Source organism: Ovis aries, chromosome 1 (genome assembly GCF_016772045.2).
Source record: "Ovis aries strain OAR_USU_Benz2616 breed Rambouillet chromosome 1, ARS-UI_Ramb_v3.0, whole genome shotgun sequence".
In the NCBI taxonomy this organism is placed as follows: Eukaryota; Metazoa; Chordata; class Mammalia; order Artiodactyla; family Bovidae; genus Ovis; species Ovis aries.
This window is the reverse complement of record NC_056054.1, coordinates 106702288-106724043: the sequence shown is the minus strand read 5'-3', so window position 1 is coordinate 106724043 and position 21756 is coordinate 106702288. Positions and strand designations below refer to the sequence as shown.

The window sequence follows — 21756 nt, the reverse complement described above, 5'->3', positions numbered from 1 at the left end:
GCCGAGTCACTCCGCCTCCTCCTCGCCTCACTAATATAAGAACTACAACTCCCAGAGAACACTTTGGCCACGGCACCATTATCCGCCGCAGGGAGCGCGGCGCAAGGCACGGCGGGAGTTGGAGTCAGAGGACGGATTGAGGGGCCCGGAGAAAGACAGGCGCTAAATCCTCCTCTGATACTAGGACTCCTGGGATGAGTAGTTTTGGGTTTGTTTGGTTTTTTTTCTTTTGGTCCCCTGACAATTCCTAGATAACTACAAGCCCCATCGGTCACCGCGGTAGCACGGAGACAGATAGGAGAGCATTTCGGTACTTGAAGTTCTCTAGGGCAGCTGCTTGGGCGCTAAGATTTATGGGAAACGTAGTGCTCTTAGAAACTGCAAGTAATGTCGGGAATGAAAGGGCGTCTGGGAAGGTGGCGGGGGTGGGGGGTGGGTAGGGTAGCTTAAAGAGAAAGTAATCTGTAAATGAGGCTGATGAAGTCTCCTAGTCCACTGAAACCCCAAGTTAGAATAAAACACCCCAAGTTAGAATAAAACACCCCAAGAACAAACAGGGCTCTAGAGACCTGTACGAAATTGGGCTGCGAGCCAGAAAGATTCAAGATCTTAGGCCTAATTAAAAACATCTGAGAGCTGAAATAAATAACATAAGTGGGTGTAAATGATCTCGCCTTTACCAAGGTGCACATCCAGGGCACACCTCGCCCTTCCAGCCGGGGTCCTGACCTCACTCGGCAGTGAAACAGAAAGATGGGCAAGAGCCCTGGAAGGTAGAGCTTGGTACTTCAGGTTAATCCCTTCAACTCAGCCTAGGGGGGATGGGGGGCCAGCTACATCTCAGTCCCCTTCACAGATTTGAGGCATCCCTTAAGTTCACCCCTATCTGCCTGTCCCCCCAGCTATCTATCTGCATATGTCCTTTGTATCTGTCTCTGTGCTTGGTGTTCTTGTGCCTTGTTGTATGACTTGTCCATTGGTCTCTGTGAGTGCCTTTTATATCCACCCATGTTTATGTGTATCCTTTTCCACCTTTCATGTTTCTGCTTGTGATTCTGCAGCTGTCCTCTGTCCACCGTAATTTCGTGTCCTTTTCTTATATATTCATCTTTGCCCCTTCCTGCTGACTGTGACTGGGTGCCCTCCATTCATCAACTATGTGTGTGTCCTTTATATTCTAAACCACCTCTGTGTGGGCTCCATCTCCCTATTCCCAGAGCAGAAGGCTTTACTGAGCTCAGCCCTGAGAGACTGTTAAGATTTAGGAAGGAAGCTAAAGAGGAAGATGGAAAGGATGACCAACGTGGATGATGATGATGGCAACGCAAAGAGGGACAGTGGAAGCCTAAGAGTGACTTCTGTATTAGACAAGCCTGCTATGGTCCCCTCCTCCCCACCTTCTCCGTGTGTCTAAAGTTCACCCTGCCTTCACCAACAAACTCATGTGCTGCTTTCTCCATCTGTTGCTTAAATCTGTCTGCTCCCTGCTCTGGATGCCCAGAGCATTTTTCTGCCCACCAATTCTGAAACTTTAATGTGCCCAAGATCACTGAAAAACTTTAAAAAATGCAAATTTCTGAATTCCAGCCTAAGAGATTCCTCTTCAGTGGGTGGGGCCCAGAAGTGGGACCCAGAAGTCTGGATTTTTAAGCAACTCCTCTGTTGATTGCAAAGCAGGTGTACTAAGGACCACACTGAGAAACTAAACTCTCCAGTGTTACCTTGCACCTGGAATGCTTTGCACACTGCTGCCTTCTAATACCCTCTTTTCCAATCTAGGCTCCCCAACCTACTTTCTGGTGAATTTGGACAGTCACTTCTGTGAGTTTCATTTTCCTCCTCTGAAAAATGGATAGAGTATGACAGGAAAGAGAATGGGAAACTTTCAAAAGGAAATGATTATCCTTATTCCTGGTCAACACATCTGCTGCCCTGCAGTGAAGAGACACCACAAAAGGGCAGAGATCTTTTTTTTTTTAACAAATATTTTCTAAGCAGGGTCCTCTTACTGTAAACATTAATGATTTCCCTTAATAGGTAGATACCCTGTCCTCAAAGGGCTATTTTCATGCAAGAAATTGGTTAAAGAAATTTGAGGACGAGGATGGGAAGGAGATTTATTTCTCACTGCTAACTCCTTTACACCTTTCGAAATATGTAACTTGTGCATGTATTACCTATTCAAAAGTAGTAATAATATTAATAAAGTCTTCCATTAAGATAGTAAATTGAATAGACATACCTCATTTGGTTCCCTCCTGAAATTCTACTAAAACTTCAATTAAAGGAATTTTTCTAAGGCATCATCGACTCAATGGGCATGAGTTTGAGCAAGCTCTGGGAGGTGGTGATGGACAGGGAAGCCTGGCATGCTGCAGTCCATGAGGTCGCAAAGAGTGGGACATGACTGACCAACTGAACTGAACTGAACTGAAAGATCATTTTGAAAAGATTTGAACCCACAAAGATGGGGACATGAGAAGAGGAGAGCACAGTGACATTTTGGAAGGCGGAAAGCATCAATGGTACTGATTTGACACATTCAAGAAAGCCGAGAAGCAAGCTGGCCCTGGGGAATGGTGGGACTCAGTCTGAACTATCTGCAGAAACCTCAGAAGGCTCAGGAGTACGGCATCAAGTACCTCCAGAAAGGAAGGGAACAAAAGTGAGAGCTGGTTAAAAGCTGGTTAGCAAACATTAGATCCCTGAATCCCCTCCCCCACCTCATACTAATGGAAGACTGCCTCTCTCCAAACCCAGACAAAATAAAGGAAGGTTTTGGGGGTTTTTGTTTGTTTCCCAGAGGAGTAAAACAGAGAGGGTTTCTGCCATGAAGAAAATCAGGCACAGTCAAGGGCATGGGTATTTTATAGACATCAAAGAAATTAAAGCAGTATGCACACAGAGTACTGAGACCCCAGATCTGTTTTTCCCAGAAGGTTGGCCAGAAGCCTTTACCGGGGAAATCTCCACAGGAAATGTGTTCAGCCCAAGAGGAAAGATCTATGGAATCCCATATCAGAGATTCCCCCTACAAATTTCCCATCCAGAAAACCCCCACACTGAGTTCTCAAATGAGAAGCTCCAACCACATGCCCATAGGTCCAAGATGCCTTTTTAGTCTCTCACTGTTTTTTAAGTCCCTCACTCAAACATGAGTAGGCACTCTAACACGAATGATAGAGACAAAACAAGTGAAAATGGAGAAACTGCAGGGAGAAGAAAACTTACAAAATCTATCCTCTTTCTCAGATAAGAGAAAATACTGTATACATGAAACAAGAACAGGATGCCATAAAAAAGTAACAAGCAGAAAATACAATAGAATTCTTGAGAAATAAAAATACAAGAGCACAGATAAAATTCTCACTAGAAGAGTTGGAAAAGTTCAGAAAATCAGAGAACCACCCAGAAGGTGTAATATCTGAACAATAAGAGTTCCCCTACCTCAAAAAAAAAAGAGGGAAGGAAATATCAAAGGAATAATTACAAAAAACCTCCCAGAAGTGAAGGACGAGCATTTTTTTTTTTCTGATTGGAGGGGCCCACCCACCACTCAGCATAGTGGTTACAAATGGCACCAGCATAGTGGCACCAGTATGAAACTTCAGAACACTGAAGACAAAGAGAAGATCTTGAAAGTTCCCAGAGAAAAAAAACAGATCTCTTAAAATGGATCAGGACAGAATGTAACCTAGGTGAAAATGGAACAAGAGCTTCAGAAATCCAAAAGAGGGACTTCTTTGGTGGTCCAGTGGGTAAGAATCCATCTTCCAATTCAGGGGATGAGGGTTTGAGCCCTGGTTGGGGAACTAAGATCCCACATGCTGCTCGACTGCAACTAGAGAAAGCCCACACTTTGCACCAAAGATCCAGCACAGCCAAAAAAAAATTTTTTTTAAGAAAAAAACATAAAAGAAAATCTGAAGGAAAGATTCCAATCTAGAATTCAACACCAAGCCAAACTATCAATCAAGTAAGAGGGTAGAATAAAGACATACTCAAACATGTAAGTTCTCCAAATTTTCCATTCCAAGTATTTTTATTTAGGAAGCTACCAGAGGATGTGCTCCATCAAAGAAAAAGGTGGGGGGTGGTGATGTTTAACCATGAAAGGGTTTCTAAACCTAGAGCTTAGAAAATACAGGAGAGGGGTGAAGGAAATCCCTAGGATGCTCAGAAAGGGAGATTCCAGGAGGAAAGTTAGAGACCAGACTACTCACTCCCAGCTACCTGTTCATCTTCAGACCTACCCCTTCCCCCCAACACTCCCCCAGGGCCTGGCACAGCACCTGAAAATGCCCTAGGGGTATATGTGGGAATGAATGAAAGAGGCTTCAGGCCCATGGCAATGTGGTGGTGGAAAAGGCCTTTCACTACCTCCACTGCCATCTGTGCCCACAGAAGCCATAATCAGCCTCCTCCAGCAGGGCCAAAACTGTTACTCTCTCTCCCCCAAGGGGGAGGGGCAGAGAATCCTGGGGCTCAGTCTTATCATTCCAGAAAAGGGCACTTGGCCCTTCCTCACCCATGCACTTCCCAGGCTCTTCTCCTCCCCAGGCCTCCCCACTGTCTCAGCGCAATGCCCTTGATGGGAAGGGGCTGAAGAGAGCAGTCAGACGTGATCAGAGCCAGTTATTCTGTCAGCCTGACTCTGGTTCCCTTTAGTCTCAGGGACCAAGGGAAAAGCAGACAGACCCGGGGGTTGTGGCCGAACACAGTGGGGGCTCCTCATTCAACCTTAGATGCCTCTGTCTATAAGTAGCAAGGTTACTTCCAGCACTATCTGTCACCAAACTCCTGCAAATAATGTCACTGAATGACCTTTGTGTGTGTGTGCTAAGTTGCTTCACTTGTGTCTGACTCCATGCGACCGCATGGACTGTAGCCCACCAGGCTCCTTTGTCCATGGGATTCTCCAGGCAAGAATACTGGAGTGGGTTGCCATGCCCTCTTCAGGGGATCTTCCCGACCCAGGGATCGAACCGGTTTCTCTCAATCTTCTCCTTTGGTAGGTGGGTTCGTTACCACTAGCGCCGCCACCAAATGACCTTTTTCATCTTGCAAATTGGAAAGGGAAATGGTGAGGATCCTCACTGCTGAGATGAAATGGTACAGTATTATTCTCTACAGTACTTGTTGCTATTATCAAAAAAAAAGGAAAAAACCTAAACGCCCATCAACAGGGACTAAATACATCATTTCTGACACAGAAATGTCACGAACTATTATGCAGTCATAAAAATGAATGTGGACTGGCAAATCTTTGTGGACTGAATTGGAAGGAGTTAAGATATATGTTAAGTAAAAGGTAGTAAAGTGTGGAACAGTGTGTATGGGATGCTACAATTTGCTTGAAGGAAACAGCTCTATATTTGCTTGAAATTTATATAGAGAGAATACTACTAGAAGAAGACATATGAAATTGGTAATTTTTTGACTCTAAGAAGAAAATTGGGGTGGCAGGGCATGGGGAAGGGTAACATGAGATGACTTTTCACTAAATTATCTTCTTGACTTTCTAAATTTTGTATCATATGCACATATTAATTCCATATACAAAAATAAGCTGAATTTTAATTTTTTATCTTTATTTTTTGGCTTCACCTTTTTTTTAAATTAAGCTGATTTTTTTAAATGGCATCTACAACTCATGGGGATCTTGAGGTGTTCCAACTCCCTCCTGGGTTATTTTGTTTGTTTGACTCATGCCTCTTGGAATGCAGAATCTTAATTCCCCAACCAGGGATTGCTTCCCTGCAGTGGAAGCGTGGACTTTTAAGCAGTGGATCGCCAGAAAGTCCCTCCTTCCTGTTCTATGAAGGCTGAAGTTCTCTCCCCTGAGGGCTAAGGAGCTACTGCCACCATAATTCTTGGAAGAGCAGAGAAGAGAACCCAGGAATGCAGCTCCCGAGCCCCTTCCACATGTGGGGTCGTACGTCCCTCAGCAGAGACCACTGCAGTACCTTTCTGTGACCTGGCAAGTCTAAGCTCCTCCACATCTATGCTGCCTTCAGATGAAGCTTCTGGAAGTTCACCTCTGCTCATGCTTCTCTCCTACCTAAACCCTTTAATAGCTTCCACTGTCAACCAATTAAATTTAAACTCTGAGGAGTTGGGCCCAGGGATTAGTATTTTTTTAATTCTTCAAGTGACGCTAATGTACAGCTCAAGTGGGAAGCCATGGCCTTGGAACAGCGCTGTCCTTGGACTGCTGTGATAATGAAAATGTTCTATATTTGTGTTGTCCGGTACAGCCAGCAATAGCCATATGAGGCCACTGAACGCTTAAAGAGTGCCTCATATGACTGAGGAAGGGAACATTTAATTTTAATCAAAGTTTAAATAGATATGTTAGAAGAATAGCTTTAGAGAATGAATGCGATGATTTTCACTTTCAAAAAACAGAATCTAGGCGTTCCCTGGAGGTCTAGTGGTTAGGATCTGGGCTCTCACTGCCGTGGCCCAGATTCAATCCCTGGTTGGGGCACTGAGATCCTGCAAACTGCATGATGGCCAAAAAATAAAAATAAACAACAAAAAACAGAACCCTTCTTAAAAAATATTTTTATTATTCAAGATATTATATGTATGGAAGAGTTATACAACATAAGCATTTTTTAAAAATAGCTAATATAATTTAATATAAATATATTAACAGCTAATATCTGGGATACCTGAATATTCATTGGAAGGACTGATGGTGAAGCTGAAACTCCAATACTTTGGCCACCTGATGGGAAGAACTGACTCACTGGAAAAGACCTTGACCCTGGGAAAGATTAAAGGCAGGAAGAGAAGGGGACGACAGAGGATGAGATGGCTGGATGGCATCACTGACTCAATGGACATGAGTTTGAGTAAACTCTGGGATTTGGTGATGGACAGGGAGGCCTGGCGTGCTGCAGCCCATGGGGTTGCAAAGAGTTGGACAAGATTGAGCGACTGAACTAAATACCTGGGAATTCCCTGGTGGTTCAGCAGTTAGGACTCTGCACTGTCACTGTTGAGGGCAGGGCTTCAATCCCTGGTAGGGGAACTAAGATCTCTGTCCTAAGCCTGTCCTAAGCACTTATGAATATCAACGTATTAATTGATTTATCAACATCCCCCTTTACAGATGTGAAAACTGAGGCACAGAAGGGTTGAGTAACTTGTGGCAGGTCACGCAGTAAGTGAATGGTAGAGTGGGACTCAGATCCAGGTAAACGGGTTTCCAAGCCCATGTGAACACCCACACCCATTGTAGTAGTGCCAGTTTTACCAGTGCAAAAGGCTGGTACCTAGAAGCTCACTGCAAAGGAACCCATTTTCTTGAACTAAATATTATTCAAAATCTAATATAAATACAGTAATAGGTGATTTTATCAAGCACTTACCATGTTCCTGGGCTCTATTCAAAGCACTTTAAAATACATTCAATTCATTCACTCTTCACCACAACTCCTTTTTACAGACCATTTTACAAAAATGCAAGCTGAGACTGGGGGCAGTTAAGTAGTGTGTCACAATGGTGAAGCAGGTACTTAGACTTTGTTATCTCAGACTCTTAACCACTCTGACTCATTGTAAAATGCATAAAAGCATGGGTTGGTTTGTTTTTTTTTTTTAACTTTGGGTGGCACCAGTGAGAAGGGGCAACGGAGGCAGTTTTGAAAACTATTGGTCTAAACTATTTATCATCCTCGCCTCCATTTTCCAGAAGGGGTAACCAGGGCCAAGAAGAGGTAATGGGAGCAGGTCACACGGTGTTGAGGGCTGGGACAGAAGCCAAATCCCTCGACTCTCTCTTAGGAGTTAAAGGGAAGGAAACTGACATTTCCTTTGAACCTAATGAACAGGTAAGGTTTTCGCTCAGATGATCTCCGTTTCTTTTCACAACCACCCCATAAGGGTAGCTGTTTGTATTAGTATTTTTGGAGTAGAAGAACATTGTCTTTAGAAATCCTAGTTAAGTCAATTGTTAAAAGCAAATCTCAAATCCAGGTCCCTTGACATGCAAACAGTTTCCCCTAGACCACATTACCTTCCTCTAGTATTCTAAGCTTCACAACCCTACTGCTGTGCCAGTTCCTCCTTCTGTCTGACATGGTCAGAAATAAGTCCCCCACCATCTCTCCCTGACCTTGCCCCTCCAGACTCACTTCAGAACTCTAGAGCCAGATCAGCACCCACAAGTCTTCCCTGCCCTAGGGCCCCAAGTCCACTGACTTCTTTCTTGACCTTCCTCCCACACAAATGTAGAACCAACACCAGTGTCAAAGGAACCATTTCACGGAGACATCTGTGAACTAGCTCCAAGCTGAGCTAGCCATCTGGGGGCCGTGACCCTGTGTTTTGGACCTTACTAATCAAACGGAGGTTTAAATCAGCAGCAGGACCTGGGATGATGAAACAGAAATGCAGGCGACCCCAAACCTACTGAGTTAGAATCTGCTTTTTAAGAGGCTCCCCAGGTGATTCATTTGCACACTGAATTCTGCAAAGCACTAAGTTAGACCTGAATCCCAGGGGATGCAGGCTTACACCCGCCCCTGTAACTGACCCTCTTCAGCTCTTGGCTTGGTTGTTAGAGGCAGCTGTGAATTGGTTGATGATGTTATTGTAAGGAGAACTTGGATATTAAATTGCAACCAAGGCCTGGGAGATTACTGCAACAAAGGGAACTCTGGTTGTTTTATTTCAACCAGCATCTGCATGGTGGGCTGAATAACAGGCCCAAGAGATTTGCTGCAAAATAAGAATTTAAGAAGCCTTATTGCCATCTCCACGCAATAAAGTGGAAAAATGGATAGGAGTCTGGCTTGAACTAAATTGGGGTGTGCTAAATTGGAAAATAGTTTAAAAACACATTGGTTGCACTGAAGCAGCATATTTATAATACTGGCCTGGACACTAAAAGGGAACCAACTGTGACACTGGATTTACTGAAATATCTCTAAGAACTTGTGACAAGATTCTCTCCTAATAACAATAAGAACAACAAAGAAAGGTATTAGACTGACAGAATCTGGACTATCACACTGACTGCATTTCAAACTGGAATGCATGGTAGAGTAAACACTAACTGGGACCTAGCTGCTCTGTTGCAACAAGTTTGGATTTGCTATTGAAACAAATCGGCAAGTCTGTGGCTGAGGGCATGCATGAGGACCTTACAGTGTGTCCTGCTGTGCCAGCAGCCCGAGCCCTGGAATGCCTGTGGACAGGGCCAGAGGGACTCCTATCACAAGGTTGGATTATGCTGAGGCCATACTTTTTAAAGGCAAAACTTGTGAAATGCATTGCCATGGACATAAGGACAACCAACTGATATGAAGGACCATAGGAAACAAGCTCAGGCCTTGGCTAGCGATAAGCAGCCATTCCATGTCTGTGACGTTGGCAGGAGTGATCCCATCTCAAGCTGAGCAACCTGAGGCTCAGGGAGATGTTCAGAGGGTAGCACAATTCTCACTAATAGTGAACAGCATGAAAGGATGTGGCCCTGGACCTGGGCCTATTGGCTTCATCTTGCAGTTCTTTATCAGGGAGACTCTGCATATGCTTTGAAGTAGGATCAGGAAATTGTGGGAAGAAAAACACATATTTTCTCTCTTCAAACCTAGAATATTTTGTTGCAAAATTTTAAGAAACTAGACAATACTTTAAGATCCAAATATCTTATTTCTAAGTTACCACAGGTGTCTGGAATTTCGGCAAATCCAAGACCAATACAGTAACAGCAAAATAAAGATATAATTATGGCAAAGTTTTGTTTGGTTTAATGGTAAAACCCGAATCCAAGTTTTGGCTCTATCATTTCTTAATATATAACTTAAAGCTGAAATGTGGTCTCTGGAATCCAGCAAAATCACACTCTTGTCCTTTAAGGCCCAACTCAAAGTCAACACCTTTGTAAAACCTTCGCAAATTCTCCCAGACTCTCACCTCCACCTGCGCCTCCCCAAGAGAGGTAGTGACTTCACTCTTCATCGAAATGGGATTGGGATTTATTGGCATTCAACTGTCTATTCCCACTAGAACGGAGCTCATCTTTGCAGGTTTAGCTGGTGGTGAAGCCCAGATCTCTTTTGCCAGAAAGTAGAGAGAGAAGAGAGTTCTATCTAATGCACACGGAACGTGGCCACTTTGTGCCACAAGCACTCCGAAATCTCCTTGCTAACAAATCTCACAAAGGCCGTGGTAGGGCGTAATGCCCGACATTTCAGGGAACACCCGGCTGACTCTAAGCACGTCGAGGCCCAGGCCGAACCTCTGTGTGCTCAGTGGCGCCGTACCTAGCCCTCGCCCCAGCGCCCAGCACGCAGCCACGCACCGGGTACGGAGCTAACATTCACCGATAGGGATGGAGCCGAGGGCAAAGAGGCACGACGCCTAAACTTCGACACTTGGCTGCGCTGAAGCCGCGGTAGGGAGCGCCCCGTGGGCCCGGGGGAGGGGCGCCAGGCCGCTCCGTCCAGCCGGGCGCCAGCTCCTCCCGGGCGCGCGGGCGGGCCGGCACCCACCGACAGCGGGCACACAAAGCCTACTCGGCTCGCTCGGCGATCGGCTCCTCACGCCTGTGTCGCCGCGCGCCGCCAGGCGGCTCTAGGTTGGGCGGCGGGCAGTGGCAGGCACAGGGCGTCAATAAGCTGCACGCATCAAACCGCCGCGGGAGGGAGCGCGGAGGGGGGAGGAGGAGGAGTGGGAAAAGGAGGAGGGAGGAGGAGTGGGGACCGGGCGGGGGGTGGAGGAAGAGGCCTCGCGCAGCGGAGGGAGCAATTGAATTTCAAACACAAACAACTGCACAAGCGCGCACCCATCGTACCGGAGCTTTGCCCCAGATCCGCGCCCGCCCCGTCCGTGCGGCGCGCGGGCGGAGTCGCCGTGGCCGCGCCGGAGCCCGGGCCGGGGGCCACCATCGAGGCGGGGGCCGCGCGAGGGCCGGAGCGGAGCGGCGCCGCTACCGCCGCACGCGCAAACTTGGGCTCGCGCTTTCCGGCCCGGCGCGGAGCCCGGGGCGCCCGGAGCCCCGCCATGTCGCGATCCAACCGGCAGAAGGAGTACAAATGCGGGGACCTGGTGTTCGCCAAGATGAAGGGCTACCCACACTGGCCGGCCCGGGTGAGCAGCGCGGCCCGCCGCCTCCTATCCACCTCCAGGCTTGGGTTGCATAACACCCGGGAGGGCACGAGCGCTCCGCGCGGAGGGGTTGGGAGTGGGGGCGGGGGGCGTCTGAGTCCCCGAGTCTTAGCCAAGCGACTCCAAACCCACCCGCCGGTTATATAATGGTGGAGGCGGGGTGGTGGGGCGGCGGCGGCGGCGGCGAACACCTGGCCACACGGCGTCCGCGCGTAGTGGCGTGTGCGCGGCGTGGGGAACAGAGAGCGCCGGTCACTTTCCGGCCCCCGGCTCCGCGTGCTCAGTTCCGCCCCCAGCCCCCATACTCCCAGCGGTTTCGGGCGCGCTGCACGGGCACGGGCCAGTCGTGTAACTCCTCCCACCCCCCCAAGCGCCACCGCTACCCCCCTCAGGGACCCCCTTAGAGACCCCCAGTTTCTTCACTGATTGTTACCCCTGGTTCAAACTCTCCTCTTCCTAGATGAGACGGTTAAGCAGGAACTCAGCCCAGAAAGGGATAAATGGAGGCGGAGTTCGCTTCTACAAAACTTTGGTTTGGGGCATCCGTAAGAGATCTGAAGCTGGGAGGGTCGAGGAATCGTTGTGAGGGGACGGAAGAAGAGGGAATCTGTCTGGTTTGGAAATCACCCGCTAGTCCCCTTCACTCCTCAACCCCACAAAAATACTCCTTCGTGTGCTGCCAACTCAGACCTGGGGCTGAGGGTGGCAAGGCCCCTGTGGGATTGAGAAGCCCAGTCCTGGCTGCCCTCCCTGCGGGTGGAGGTGGAGGGAACCCGAGTTGCTTCTCCCGCCAGAACGGTCCAGTCTGCCATGTGGTTGATTGAGCCCGCCAATATGAGGCGCCCCACCACCACCTCCACCCAGCACCTGGCCAGGTGGGAGGGTGGGGCCCAAAAGCCCAGCCTGCAGCGTTGGTCGTGTTTCCCCTAAGAACTGAGACAGGTGAAGTAACAGTATGGGAGGTTGCCAGAGGTTGTTGGAGGAGGTTGGGGGTGTCACAAGGGACAGTGCCCCTGGCAACTTATTTCAAAGATGGTGTAGGGCCTTTGCGTTTGGCCCTAGAATCTAGAGTGAAATCCAAGGGCAGAGAGAAGTAGAGGGAAGGAGTCTTCTGGGCCAGGGGGCCAAGTGCAGAACCGCGTTATTGGCTGTGGGTTGCTCTTTTCCATGTGAGTCTGTGTCTTCATCTGGGCCAGACCCTGCTCTGAGGAAAGTTGGTCCAGGCCCCCTGCCTGGGTCCTGTTCAGAGTGTGCAGACCAACTTTGGGGCCCACCTGAGAAAATCCAGGAGACCTTCACTCTGTACCCTCTCCTCAGGAATGTGCCTAATCCCATATGCCTTGAGCTCCTTGTTCCTGGAAACTTCTAGATGTCTGGCCTCTGGAGTGGGAGTGAAGTCTAGAGTGAAGCAGGGCTCTCCCAACTTTCAAGGCCTCCTAGGGGCCTTGGGTGGTGGTGGCGGCGGGGGGCAGTGTGAGCAAGCAGCCATGGTCAGCTGTGTGTGTTCATGTCTGTGCGTGGTGTGTGGACACTTGTGTACTTTACCCTGCACCTTTGATCCATCTGGCTTCTTGGTTCAGATGCCAAGGTCCTGGTGGGCAGGGCAAGAACTGAATCCAGGTCTCTACTGCTCCTACCTCCTGGGGGTGGGAGAAAGCCCAGAGACTGGGGAGGGGGCTCAGCCGGAATGTGGGTTGCGGAGGACCCCTTCGGGCTGCAGAGAGGGGAGGGCCCCATATGGACGTATTCTGGCTCATATGAAGAAGACCTTCGGGTTTCTGGTGGCCTTGGAGTAAGGGCAGCACCTGGGGCTGGGAATACTGTTTATTTCTTCTTCATCCCAGGCCTCTAGGACAGGGGGGCAGTCTGTTGCTTGGTTGAGGGCTGGACCCTTTAGATAAAGTTAGAGTTGGGGGAGGGGGACCAGACTGGATCCCAAAGAGATAGGACCCCACCCTTTGCCTGCGCTCTGGGTCTTGATTATGAAAATTAGAGGGAGTGGTACACCCAAGGTTGTTATGGTCCGAATACATTCTGCTTGAATGCCAGAAGAGCAGACAAATTGGGGTCTCCTTACCATCCTTGGATGCTCTCTTAGTTTATAGAGTGGCAGAGCCTGAAGAGGGTCTGGCTCTTCCTGAGATGGAGGAGGACTCAGAGGAGGCTTGCTAACTGTTCCATATAATAGGCAACCAGAGCCCTCAGCCTTGGTGAAGGCAACTGTGTGGGCTTTTCTTCCTTAAGCCCTACTTCTGGGGAGGGTGACTGACTCTGGGTGAGACTGGAACAGTCCAGTGCTTTCAGAGTCCAGCCAGAGGGACCACGTGGTAGGCAAGACCTGCCTGGAAGGACAGTGTGACTCCATCTTAATCTTCTCCTTTCCTCTTCTTTCTGCCTAACTTCCCCGGGGGATCTCCACGCACTTAACAATTAACCTGCAAGACTCAGGGATTTTTCCCCTTCGGTTCCTTCCTCCTTTCTGCACTTCCTGTTTCACGGTCCCAGAAAACCTGCGCAGCCAGAGGGCCTCACCCATCTTTCCTCCCTCTGCCCCTCCCCCACACCCAGGCACCACCTTTTCTGCCTCTCCAGCTTGCCACACTTTCCTGGCCCCAACTGTCTCCTGCCCCAGATTTTCCGGTTCCTGGGTCAGGTCAGGCCTGGGCCCTGGGTGTGGTGGTCAGAACCCTGGCTGGCAGTCAGTGTGGGCTTAGCCTTCTGGGCTGGCTTCCTGTATGCTGAGCCAGGCGCCCCTGGGCCTGGATTGGGTATGAGGCTGGGGAGAGGTGTTTAATCTTCTCTCACCACTCCTCATCTGGGAACTTAAGACCTTAGAAGGTGTCCATGGGCTCTGGCAGGATGGGACTCCCTGTGCCCCGGCCTGTCTGAAGGAGCCAGGCAAAGGCAGTAGGCAAGGCGTGGGAGTGGAAGAGCCCCAGCCAGGGGGAAGTAACTTGCCAGGATTCCTAAAATGGCTGGGAAGGAGCAGAGCCCCCTCCCCTGTTGGCCAGTGGAGGAGGTGCAGGGGGGTCTCCAGTACTTCTCTGGCCCCACCCTGACCCACTTAGCCTTGACTCACTTGTTCTGAGTCACAGTCTGGATATAAAGGCACCGCCTGGGAGACACATGTCTGTACTGGGGGTACAGGCCTCCCCTGAGACCTCATATCCTCTATGTCGTTGATGAAGAACCTCCTTTCACTTCCAAATGCAAGATAAGACATTTCCTTTGTGGCTTGAAGGATGAAGAGTCCACTGGAGAAGGAATGTCTCCCCTTTTAGGGGTGAGGGGTTAGGAATTCCATTAAGTGAAAAGAGCACTTGCTCTCCTGGCCCTTCCCCCACAGGTGCCTACTCTCAAGGTCAGATGGGGTTGGGGTGGCATTACCCTTTTGGGGGTAGATGCTCATCTGCCCAGGTCCTTGGCCTCCCTCTTTGCTCTCGACCCAGCCTTTATTTTGCTAGAAGTCAGCAGGGTGGGTATATCTGGTGTGTCTCGTTCTATTTTTAATTCCCATCCATTCTTTTGTTTCTCCCCCGCCCCTGAGGCTGGGCAGCTGGTGGCCTCCTGGATCCCATCACAGTGTTCAGCCACCTCTCTCTCTGAGTTTGTTTCCCACGGGGAAGGAGACTGAAGGCCGGAGCGCCGCTTTGCCTGGTCTCAGCTCCTTGAGAGAACCTCGTGCGAGTCTCCTGTTTCTGACCCCTGTGCTCACCCTACCCCGTTTCCTGGGCCTCAGTTTCTGCCCTTGCATCACATGTTTCCTACAAGCCTGTTACTGCCTGGCTCAAGTGTGGCACTGAAAACATGGAGCCCATATGAGTTCCTAACCGGGACCCTTAGATATCCCCCCACCCCCCACCCCCAGTTCTCTTTCCTGGTGCCCAAAGATCCACCGAGAAGAGGCCTAGGAAAGGCCTTCTGCTATTATTGTCTTATGCCTGTCTCCTGGGATTTCTGAGCCCTGGAGCTTCTCATTTTATTTTTTGTTCCCCCCTCTGAGAGGAGGGTGGGGAACTAGCTGGCAACAGGACCCAAGTGTCCTGGTGGAGGCTGCTCCTCCTCTGCCCACACCCCAGCTCTGGCTTCCTGAGCAGGGCCCCGGCCCTCAGCCCTGGCTGGGGTTTCAGGCACAGCCTGGGACCCAGGTGCCAGACTCCAAGCCTGGGGGTGGGGTGTTTGTTAGTGTCCCCTCCTCCCCAATCTGGAGAGAGGGCCTTGGTGGGGGGGGGCGGGGAGGAGCAGTCACATTCCTGGTTGCTGAGTGGCCCTGGGGGCGGGGTTGGGTTGTCATGGCGATGGGGATTGAGCTGGGGTGGGGGGACAGCATGCCTTTCCACCCCCTGCTCTCACACCCAGTGTCTCTGGGTGGTGAGGAGGGCGCAGTTTGTGCTGGGCCTTCCTGGGGGGGAGGGGCTGGACCTCTGTCCCCAGAGGCCACAGGGCAAGGGGGGAGGTGCTCAGGAGCCTAAAGACTCCATATCTGGAGCAAGATGCCCCTCAGATTCTTGCCCAGGTTCCACCCCCTCTCCTGGGTGTATGTCAGCTTATTTCCATCCACCCAGCCTCCCTGTCTCCCCAGGTCCCTAGTCAGACACACTGTTCTACTCTGTGTGTTTAATCACTGCTTTGGCCTGTCTCTTTCCTATCTGCGCCTGGGGCCCCAGTCAACATGGCCACCTGGCCTCTGTCCGGCGGGAAGCCAGGCCACTGGGGGCCGCTGCAAGTGTTGCTGGGAGTTGTAGTTCTCCTCCCCTAATTCAGCTTGGCCTGGGCTTCTGGGGCCTGATCGGGGAGAAGCTGTGTAGGCCACTACATCTCACTATTTCCCTGGCCTCAGACCTCTGCACCTTCTCCATCACAGCATCCCTCACCCCTGAGGGACATTTGAGGCAGAGGATCAAGTCAGGAGCTGTTTCTGAAATCTGGCCCTCCCTAACTTGTCCTGTCATTTGGGGTAAATCACTTTTCTTTTCTGAGCTGCAGTTTCCTTGTCTGTAAGATGAGAGTCTGTATCACACGACTTTCAAAAAGAGTTTCCCAAAATTCTTTCGGGGAGCTGCTACTGCTGGGTAATACTAAATAGGCAGCCTCTTGGCCTCGCCTCTTCACTTTCAGTGAGAGCAGTCTGCTTTTGTCTGTTGCGTAGTCATCCAGTGACTCTTTATTGTGTACCCACTGTGTGCTAGGCACTGTGCTGGACATATAAATAGACTTCTCTGATCTTGGGGACGGTATAGTCAACATAGATATTAATACTGGAATTGTAAAAAGCACTGTGAAGGAGATGTGCTGAGAGTTTTATCTGGGAAGCCGATCAGATTGGGAGAGATGGGGAAGCTTTCTGGAGGAAGTGATGATGGGCCTGAGGTCGGAAGGCTGATCAGGAGTTAGTGAGTATAGAAGACTGAGATCAGTGTGGCTGGAGCAGAGAGCAGGACAGTGTACTGGGAGAAGATGATAGCGAGCATGTATGTGGGACGGACCACGTTATGATCGTTTAAGCCTTACAACCCTTGGACTGTGACATTCTCCATTTTACAGATGAGAAAACTGAGGTTCTGTAAGTTGCCCAAGGTCGTACAAATACTAGTGGCAGCACTGGAATTCAGACCTTGACATTATGGATAGTGGCGAATGGGTGGTCCCTAGACTCCTGAAAAGCCACTAGCAAGGAGAAAGAATGCTCAGACCCGCACTTGGAAAGGCTCCCCCTGGTGGCAGCATGGAGAATGGGTTGTAGTGAGACAAGAATGGAGGCTGGTTTCAGTCCAGGCAAGAGGCGGGACAGTGGGTGGACCCGCCAGGGTGATGGCGGAGACATGGAGCCTTGTGGACAGGATCTGTTTAGGGATGCTGTTTGGTTTGTGAAGGAGAGGGAGGATTTCTGCTGGGCTTTTGTGTCTGACTTCCTTTGAATAAAGTCCCACTGCTAAAAATGGTTTAGAAAACTCCTGGGTCCCTCCAGTCTGATTTTCCAGGTATGTGCCTTAGAGGTCAGCCCCTGCAGCACCTATCATCTGGCCTCCAGTTCATGACCTTAGGACTCCAGCTCATGCTCCCTTTCCTAATTTTGTTCTCAGATTGACGAGATGCCGGAGGCTGCCGTGAAATCAACAGCCAACAAATACCAAGTCTTTTTTTTCGGGACCCACGAGACGTGAGTGAGGGGGCAGAAGTGGGAGGGAGGGCTGGCTGTGGGGGAAGAGCGGTGGTGCCAGCACCCCTTGCCTGTGGGGCTGCGCAGCTCAGATGCAGTGAGGGGCTTGAGAGCACAGTCTCCCATCTCTCACCAGGGCATTCCTGGGCCCCAAAGACCTCTTCCCTTACGAGGAGTCCAAGGAGAAGTTTGGCAAGCCCAACAAGAGGAAAGGGTTCAGCGAGGGGCTGTGGGAGATCGAGAACAACCCCACCGTCAAGGCTTCTGGCTACCAGGTGAGCTGCCAGCCGCCCCCAGAAACCCCCCACCTTTGGAAAGCAGGTGTGGCCATAGGTGTGATCACACAGGGCCCGCGTGTGATGCTTAGTCTTCATGGACAGGGTGGGGCTCAGAAACCAACTCCTGGGCTTTCAGAGTAGGAGCTCATGGGGTGAGGGGTGGGGGGCTTCCTGCAAGAGGGCATGGGGCTCTGGGTGAGCAGTGTAGCTGTGGTGAGGGGCCACTTGTTAGACAGCACCTGGGAGGGGCAAGAACAGGACCGAGGCGGTAAGTGGGGGCAGGCCTTTGGCGGGCCCAGAGTGAATAGAAGATGTGGCCTCAACTCTTTCCACAAAGGCTTCCAGGAGGAGGTGCTCGTGAGCCGGGCAGGATGAGGCGGGAGGGTGGGGGGCGGGGGTTGGCGGGGAAAGGGTCCCAGCTCCCTTTGGGAGAAGTTGACCCGAGGTTTTGCCTCCTGCTCCAGCCCTCCCCCCTCCTGCACAGAGCCCTGCCTGCCCGGCCAGTGGGTTTACCCCGGGGCTAATCCGACAGAGGTGGGTCTCAAATCACTTGTGAGACTGGGCACCTGGGTGGGGGCGGGGGAGAGGTGGGCGAAGGAAGGAGTGAGTGGCCGAGGGAGGGGTCTGGGGAGGGGGCCCTGCACGGCAGCCGCTGGTGCCACTCAGCCTCCGCTGTCTCCACCGCAGTCCTCCCAGAAAAAGAGCAGTGTGGAAGAGCCCGAACCCGAGCCCGAAGCCACTGAGGGTGATGGCGACAAGAAGGGGAATGCTGAGGGAAGCAGTGATGAGGAAGGGAAGCTAGTCATTGACGAGCCAGCCAAGGAGAAGAATGAGAAGGGAGCGCTGAAGAGGAGAGCGGGGGACCTGCTGGAGGTAACCGTCCTCTGCCTGGGCTCCCAGAAGCAAGGCCCCTAGTCTTGAGGAGAGAAGTTACTACTTTTTCAGGGAGTGTCTGGTCTGAGAGGCTCAGCCGCTAGTCCTGGGGGGTGGTCCCTCCTGAGAAGATGGGCCACAGGAGACAGTTGAGCTGGCAGAGGGCTGGAAGAGCGCTGGGCTGCCCGGGAAGGAGCCTCTGGGGAAAGGAGGGGGAGGCGGGCGTTCTCCCCGTCCTGCCTCAGCCGTGCCTCATCTCTGCCCAACCGGCACAGGACTCCCCTAAACGCCCCAAGGAAGCAGAAGACCCTGAAGGGGAGGAGAAGGAGGGGGCCACCTTGGAGGGTGAGAGGCCCCTTCCAGTGGAGGCAGAGAAGAACAGTACCCCGTCTGAGCCCGGCTCTGGCCGGGGGCCTCCTCAGGAGGAAGAAGAGGAGGAAGAAGAGGAAGAGGCTGCCAAGGAAGATGCCGAGGCCCCAGGCCTGAGAGATCATGAGAGGTGAGTGAGCCCCCTGCCCCTTGGCAGTTGGGCTGGGAGGGCCCAGCCCTCTGCTGAGAGGAGGAGGAGGAGGAGGAGGAGGGCCTGCAGCAGTCAGCCTCTCGGGAGGCAGGGGGGGCTCTCCCAGAAGAATGGCGCTGGCTGGGGCCTGGCCAGGCCAAGGCCACACCATTAACCCTTCTCCCCTCCAACCCTCCCCCGCAGCCTGTAGCCACCAATGTTTCAAGAGGAGCCCCCGCCCCGTTCCGGCTGCTGTCTGGGTGCTACTGGGGAAACTGGCCATGGCTTCCAAACTGGGAACCCTTCCCCACCCCAACCCACTCCCCTTTTCCCACTCACTCTCCCCTCTGAGCTCAGACCCTGGAGATTGACCCCGACGGGGCAGGCCACGTGGCCCTCACCTCCGTGTCCCCACACACCTGTGACCTGAGTCAGGTCCGTGTCTTCTGCTCTGTGGGATGAGATGAGGCCATTGTGTCCCTCCCTGCCTGGAGTTGTTTCCCAGTGTACTTGTTAGGGCCTGGACCGGCTATTTGCATCTCCTGACACCCCTCGCCCCCTTCCCCGGGCATTCTAGACGTCTAGGTTGGCTGGGATCAGGGCTATGAATGGAAGGGATGGAGAATGAATAGCAGGGTAGGCTTCTGGGGTCTGGGAGGGGCAATCTTCAAACTGGGGTCGGGGGATAGGTAAGAGGATGACATCTCCCTGAGCTCCTGTCCCTTCCTCCCACACCTATTATCCCAGCTGCCTGGATTCAGGGAAAGTGGGACAGCTGGGGTGGGGGCAGCGTGGGGAGGGGGAGAGGTGCTCCCTTCCATAAATCTTTGATGATTGACAGTGCCCAATTGTCTCACTTATGCAGATCCCAGGTGTCATGGGAGTTATAGTTTATCATCAAAAGATTTGGGGGTCTTCCAAGTTCTTTGGGTCAAGGACCTGAGATCTGAAGGGCTGACTTCACCCAGCTTGGGTGGGAGTGTTGAGGAGTATCCATCCACCTTTAGATCTCAGGCCAGAGATGGGATGCCCTGGGAAGACCCTTAGCTACCCTTTTCCCTCTTCTCACAGTGCTCAAGGCCAGCCTACAGTCACACACGTCACCCAGACATAAAGGAAAAGACACATTTTTTAGGAAATGTTTTTAATAAAAGAAAATTACAAAAAAAAATTTTAAAGAACCCCCCCCCCATCCCTTTGTGTGCCCCCCACTCTTGCCCCCATTTCTGAGGTGCACTGGGAGGCTCCCCTTCTGTTTGGGGCTTGATGACTTTTCTTGTTGTAGTTGGAGCTTTGGTGTTCCTGCTGATGTCATTTCCCATCCACATACCCCCGACCTGGTCCACTCAGTGTTGTCACCAGATCCAATTTGTAACCCACTGAGAGGCCAGAGGGAAATAATCGCCCTCTCCCAACCTCTTTCTAGTGGTCTATTTGCCTCTTCAGTTTCTTGTCTCTTTCACCCTTGCCCCTCTCCCTTGGGCTCTGATGAAAAATTGCTGACTGTAGCTTTGGAAGTTTAGCTCTGAAAACCGTAGATGATTTCAGTTCTAGGAAAATAAAACCCATTGATTACTACATTGGATTTTGACTGATTCTTTGGAGGTGTGTTGGTTAACTGATGGTGCATGGGAGTGGGGAGAGAGACTACAAATGATTTCCAAATTCACTTCTCAGATTCAGGTAAGGAGTGCCAGCTTCCTCCATTCTCATTCTGTTAGAAATACCTAAAATTCCACATAGAATTTCACTCTTGAGAGTCTGGAGATCAAACCAGTCAATCCTAAAGAAAATCAATCCTGAATATTCATTGGAAAAGCCCCTGATGCTGGGAAAGATTGAAGGCAAAAGGAGAAGGGCACGGCAGAGTATGAGATGGTTAGGTAGCATCACTGACTCAATGAACATGTGTTTGAGCAAACTCTGGGAGAAAGTGGAGGATAGAGGATCCTGGCATGCTACAGTCCATGGGGTCGCAGAGTCAGACATGACTGAGAGACTGAACAACAGCGAAATTTCCACATGAGGGCAAAGTCACAGAATACTGCACCCAATACTCTGGTTCTGCCCAGCCAGTTTAACATAGCTTCCCCTTAAGCACCTGGGAAAGTTTTTTTTAAGTCTGCACAAGAAGTAGGTTCACAATGGCCAGGAAAGAGAGGGTTGGGTATGGTTGTAGAAACAAATTGGATGCTCAAGGGCAAAGCTAGGGATGCCTGCTACTGATAACTGTTGAAGGATGAGGCGGTCCATAGCATGGAATCCTCAATACTCCTGAATTAAGTGGAATTGTTGGATTTCACCCTCTCTGAGGTTTCTTCCAGTCTGACATTTTGTGACTAGTTCATCCACTCGCACCGAAAGGCCCAGGTTTGATCCTTTTAGAAAGCCTATGACACTGGTCATCTGCCTTGGGCAGATGAGGCAGCAGAGAAGGGCGGACGAGGAGAGTACTGACTGGTCTCACTAGAAGGGAAGGCCCTCTGCTTTGAAGAAGCCGCAATAACCTAGAAAATGGAGCCATGGTCCCTGGTAACTACAATTCCCAGCGGCCTCCACGTAGAGCACGTGCAGGAATGTGCCTGGCGCCGCAGCCTATCCGACTTTGCCTTCAACTCCCGACGTGCTTCACGGTGCTCTTACGCTTCCTCGATTTCCGACCCGGTCAAATTTCCTGCTTCCCGCTTGCTTCGTAGCGGCGGACTACAACTCCCAGTATGCAGAGAGGCCAGGTTCGTTGTTGAGCGTCCATTGTACAATTGGACTACATTTCCCAGAAATCTGAGGGATGGGGTTGGGCGGGGCGTGGGTCCCACGTGCCT

At 51.0% G+C, this 21756-nt stretch overlaps 1 protein-coding gene across 5 annotated transcripts; it reads left to right on the top strand.

Annotated features, from left to right (window-relative positions):
- Positions 1–10267: 10267 nt before the first annotated feature.
- HDGF (heparin binding growth factor) lies at positions 10268–20512 on the top strand. Of its 5 annotated transcripts, none has more exons than XM_060402934.1 (6): positions 10268–10411; positions 17208–17284; positions 17421–17559; positions 18250–18435; positions 18711–18934; positions 19139–20512. In XM_060402934.1, exons 2-6 carry the CDS (start codon positions 17217–17219, stop codon positions 19143–19145), a joined length of 624 nt encoding a protein of 207 aa, XP_060258917.1. In that variant the 5' UTR covers positions 10268–10411; positions 17208–17216; the 3' UTR covers positions 19146–20512. The 5 variants fall into 5 exon arrangements, with proteins under 5 accessions (XP_060258917.1, XP_027832337.1, XP_042111643.1 ...); XM_027976536.3 differs by lacking the exon at positions 10268–10411 and adding an exon at positions 10774–11106; XM_042255709.2 differs by lacking the exon at positions 10268–10411 and adding an exon at positions 12017–12066.
- Positions 20513–21756: the final 1244 nt, after the last annotated feature.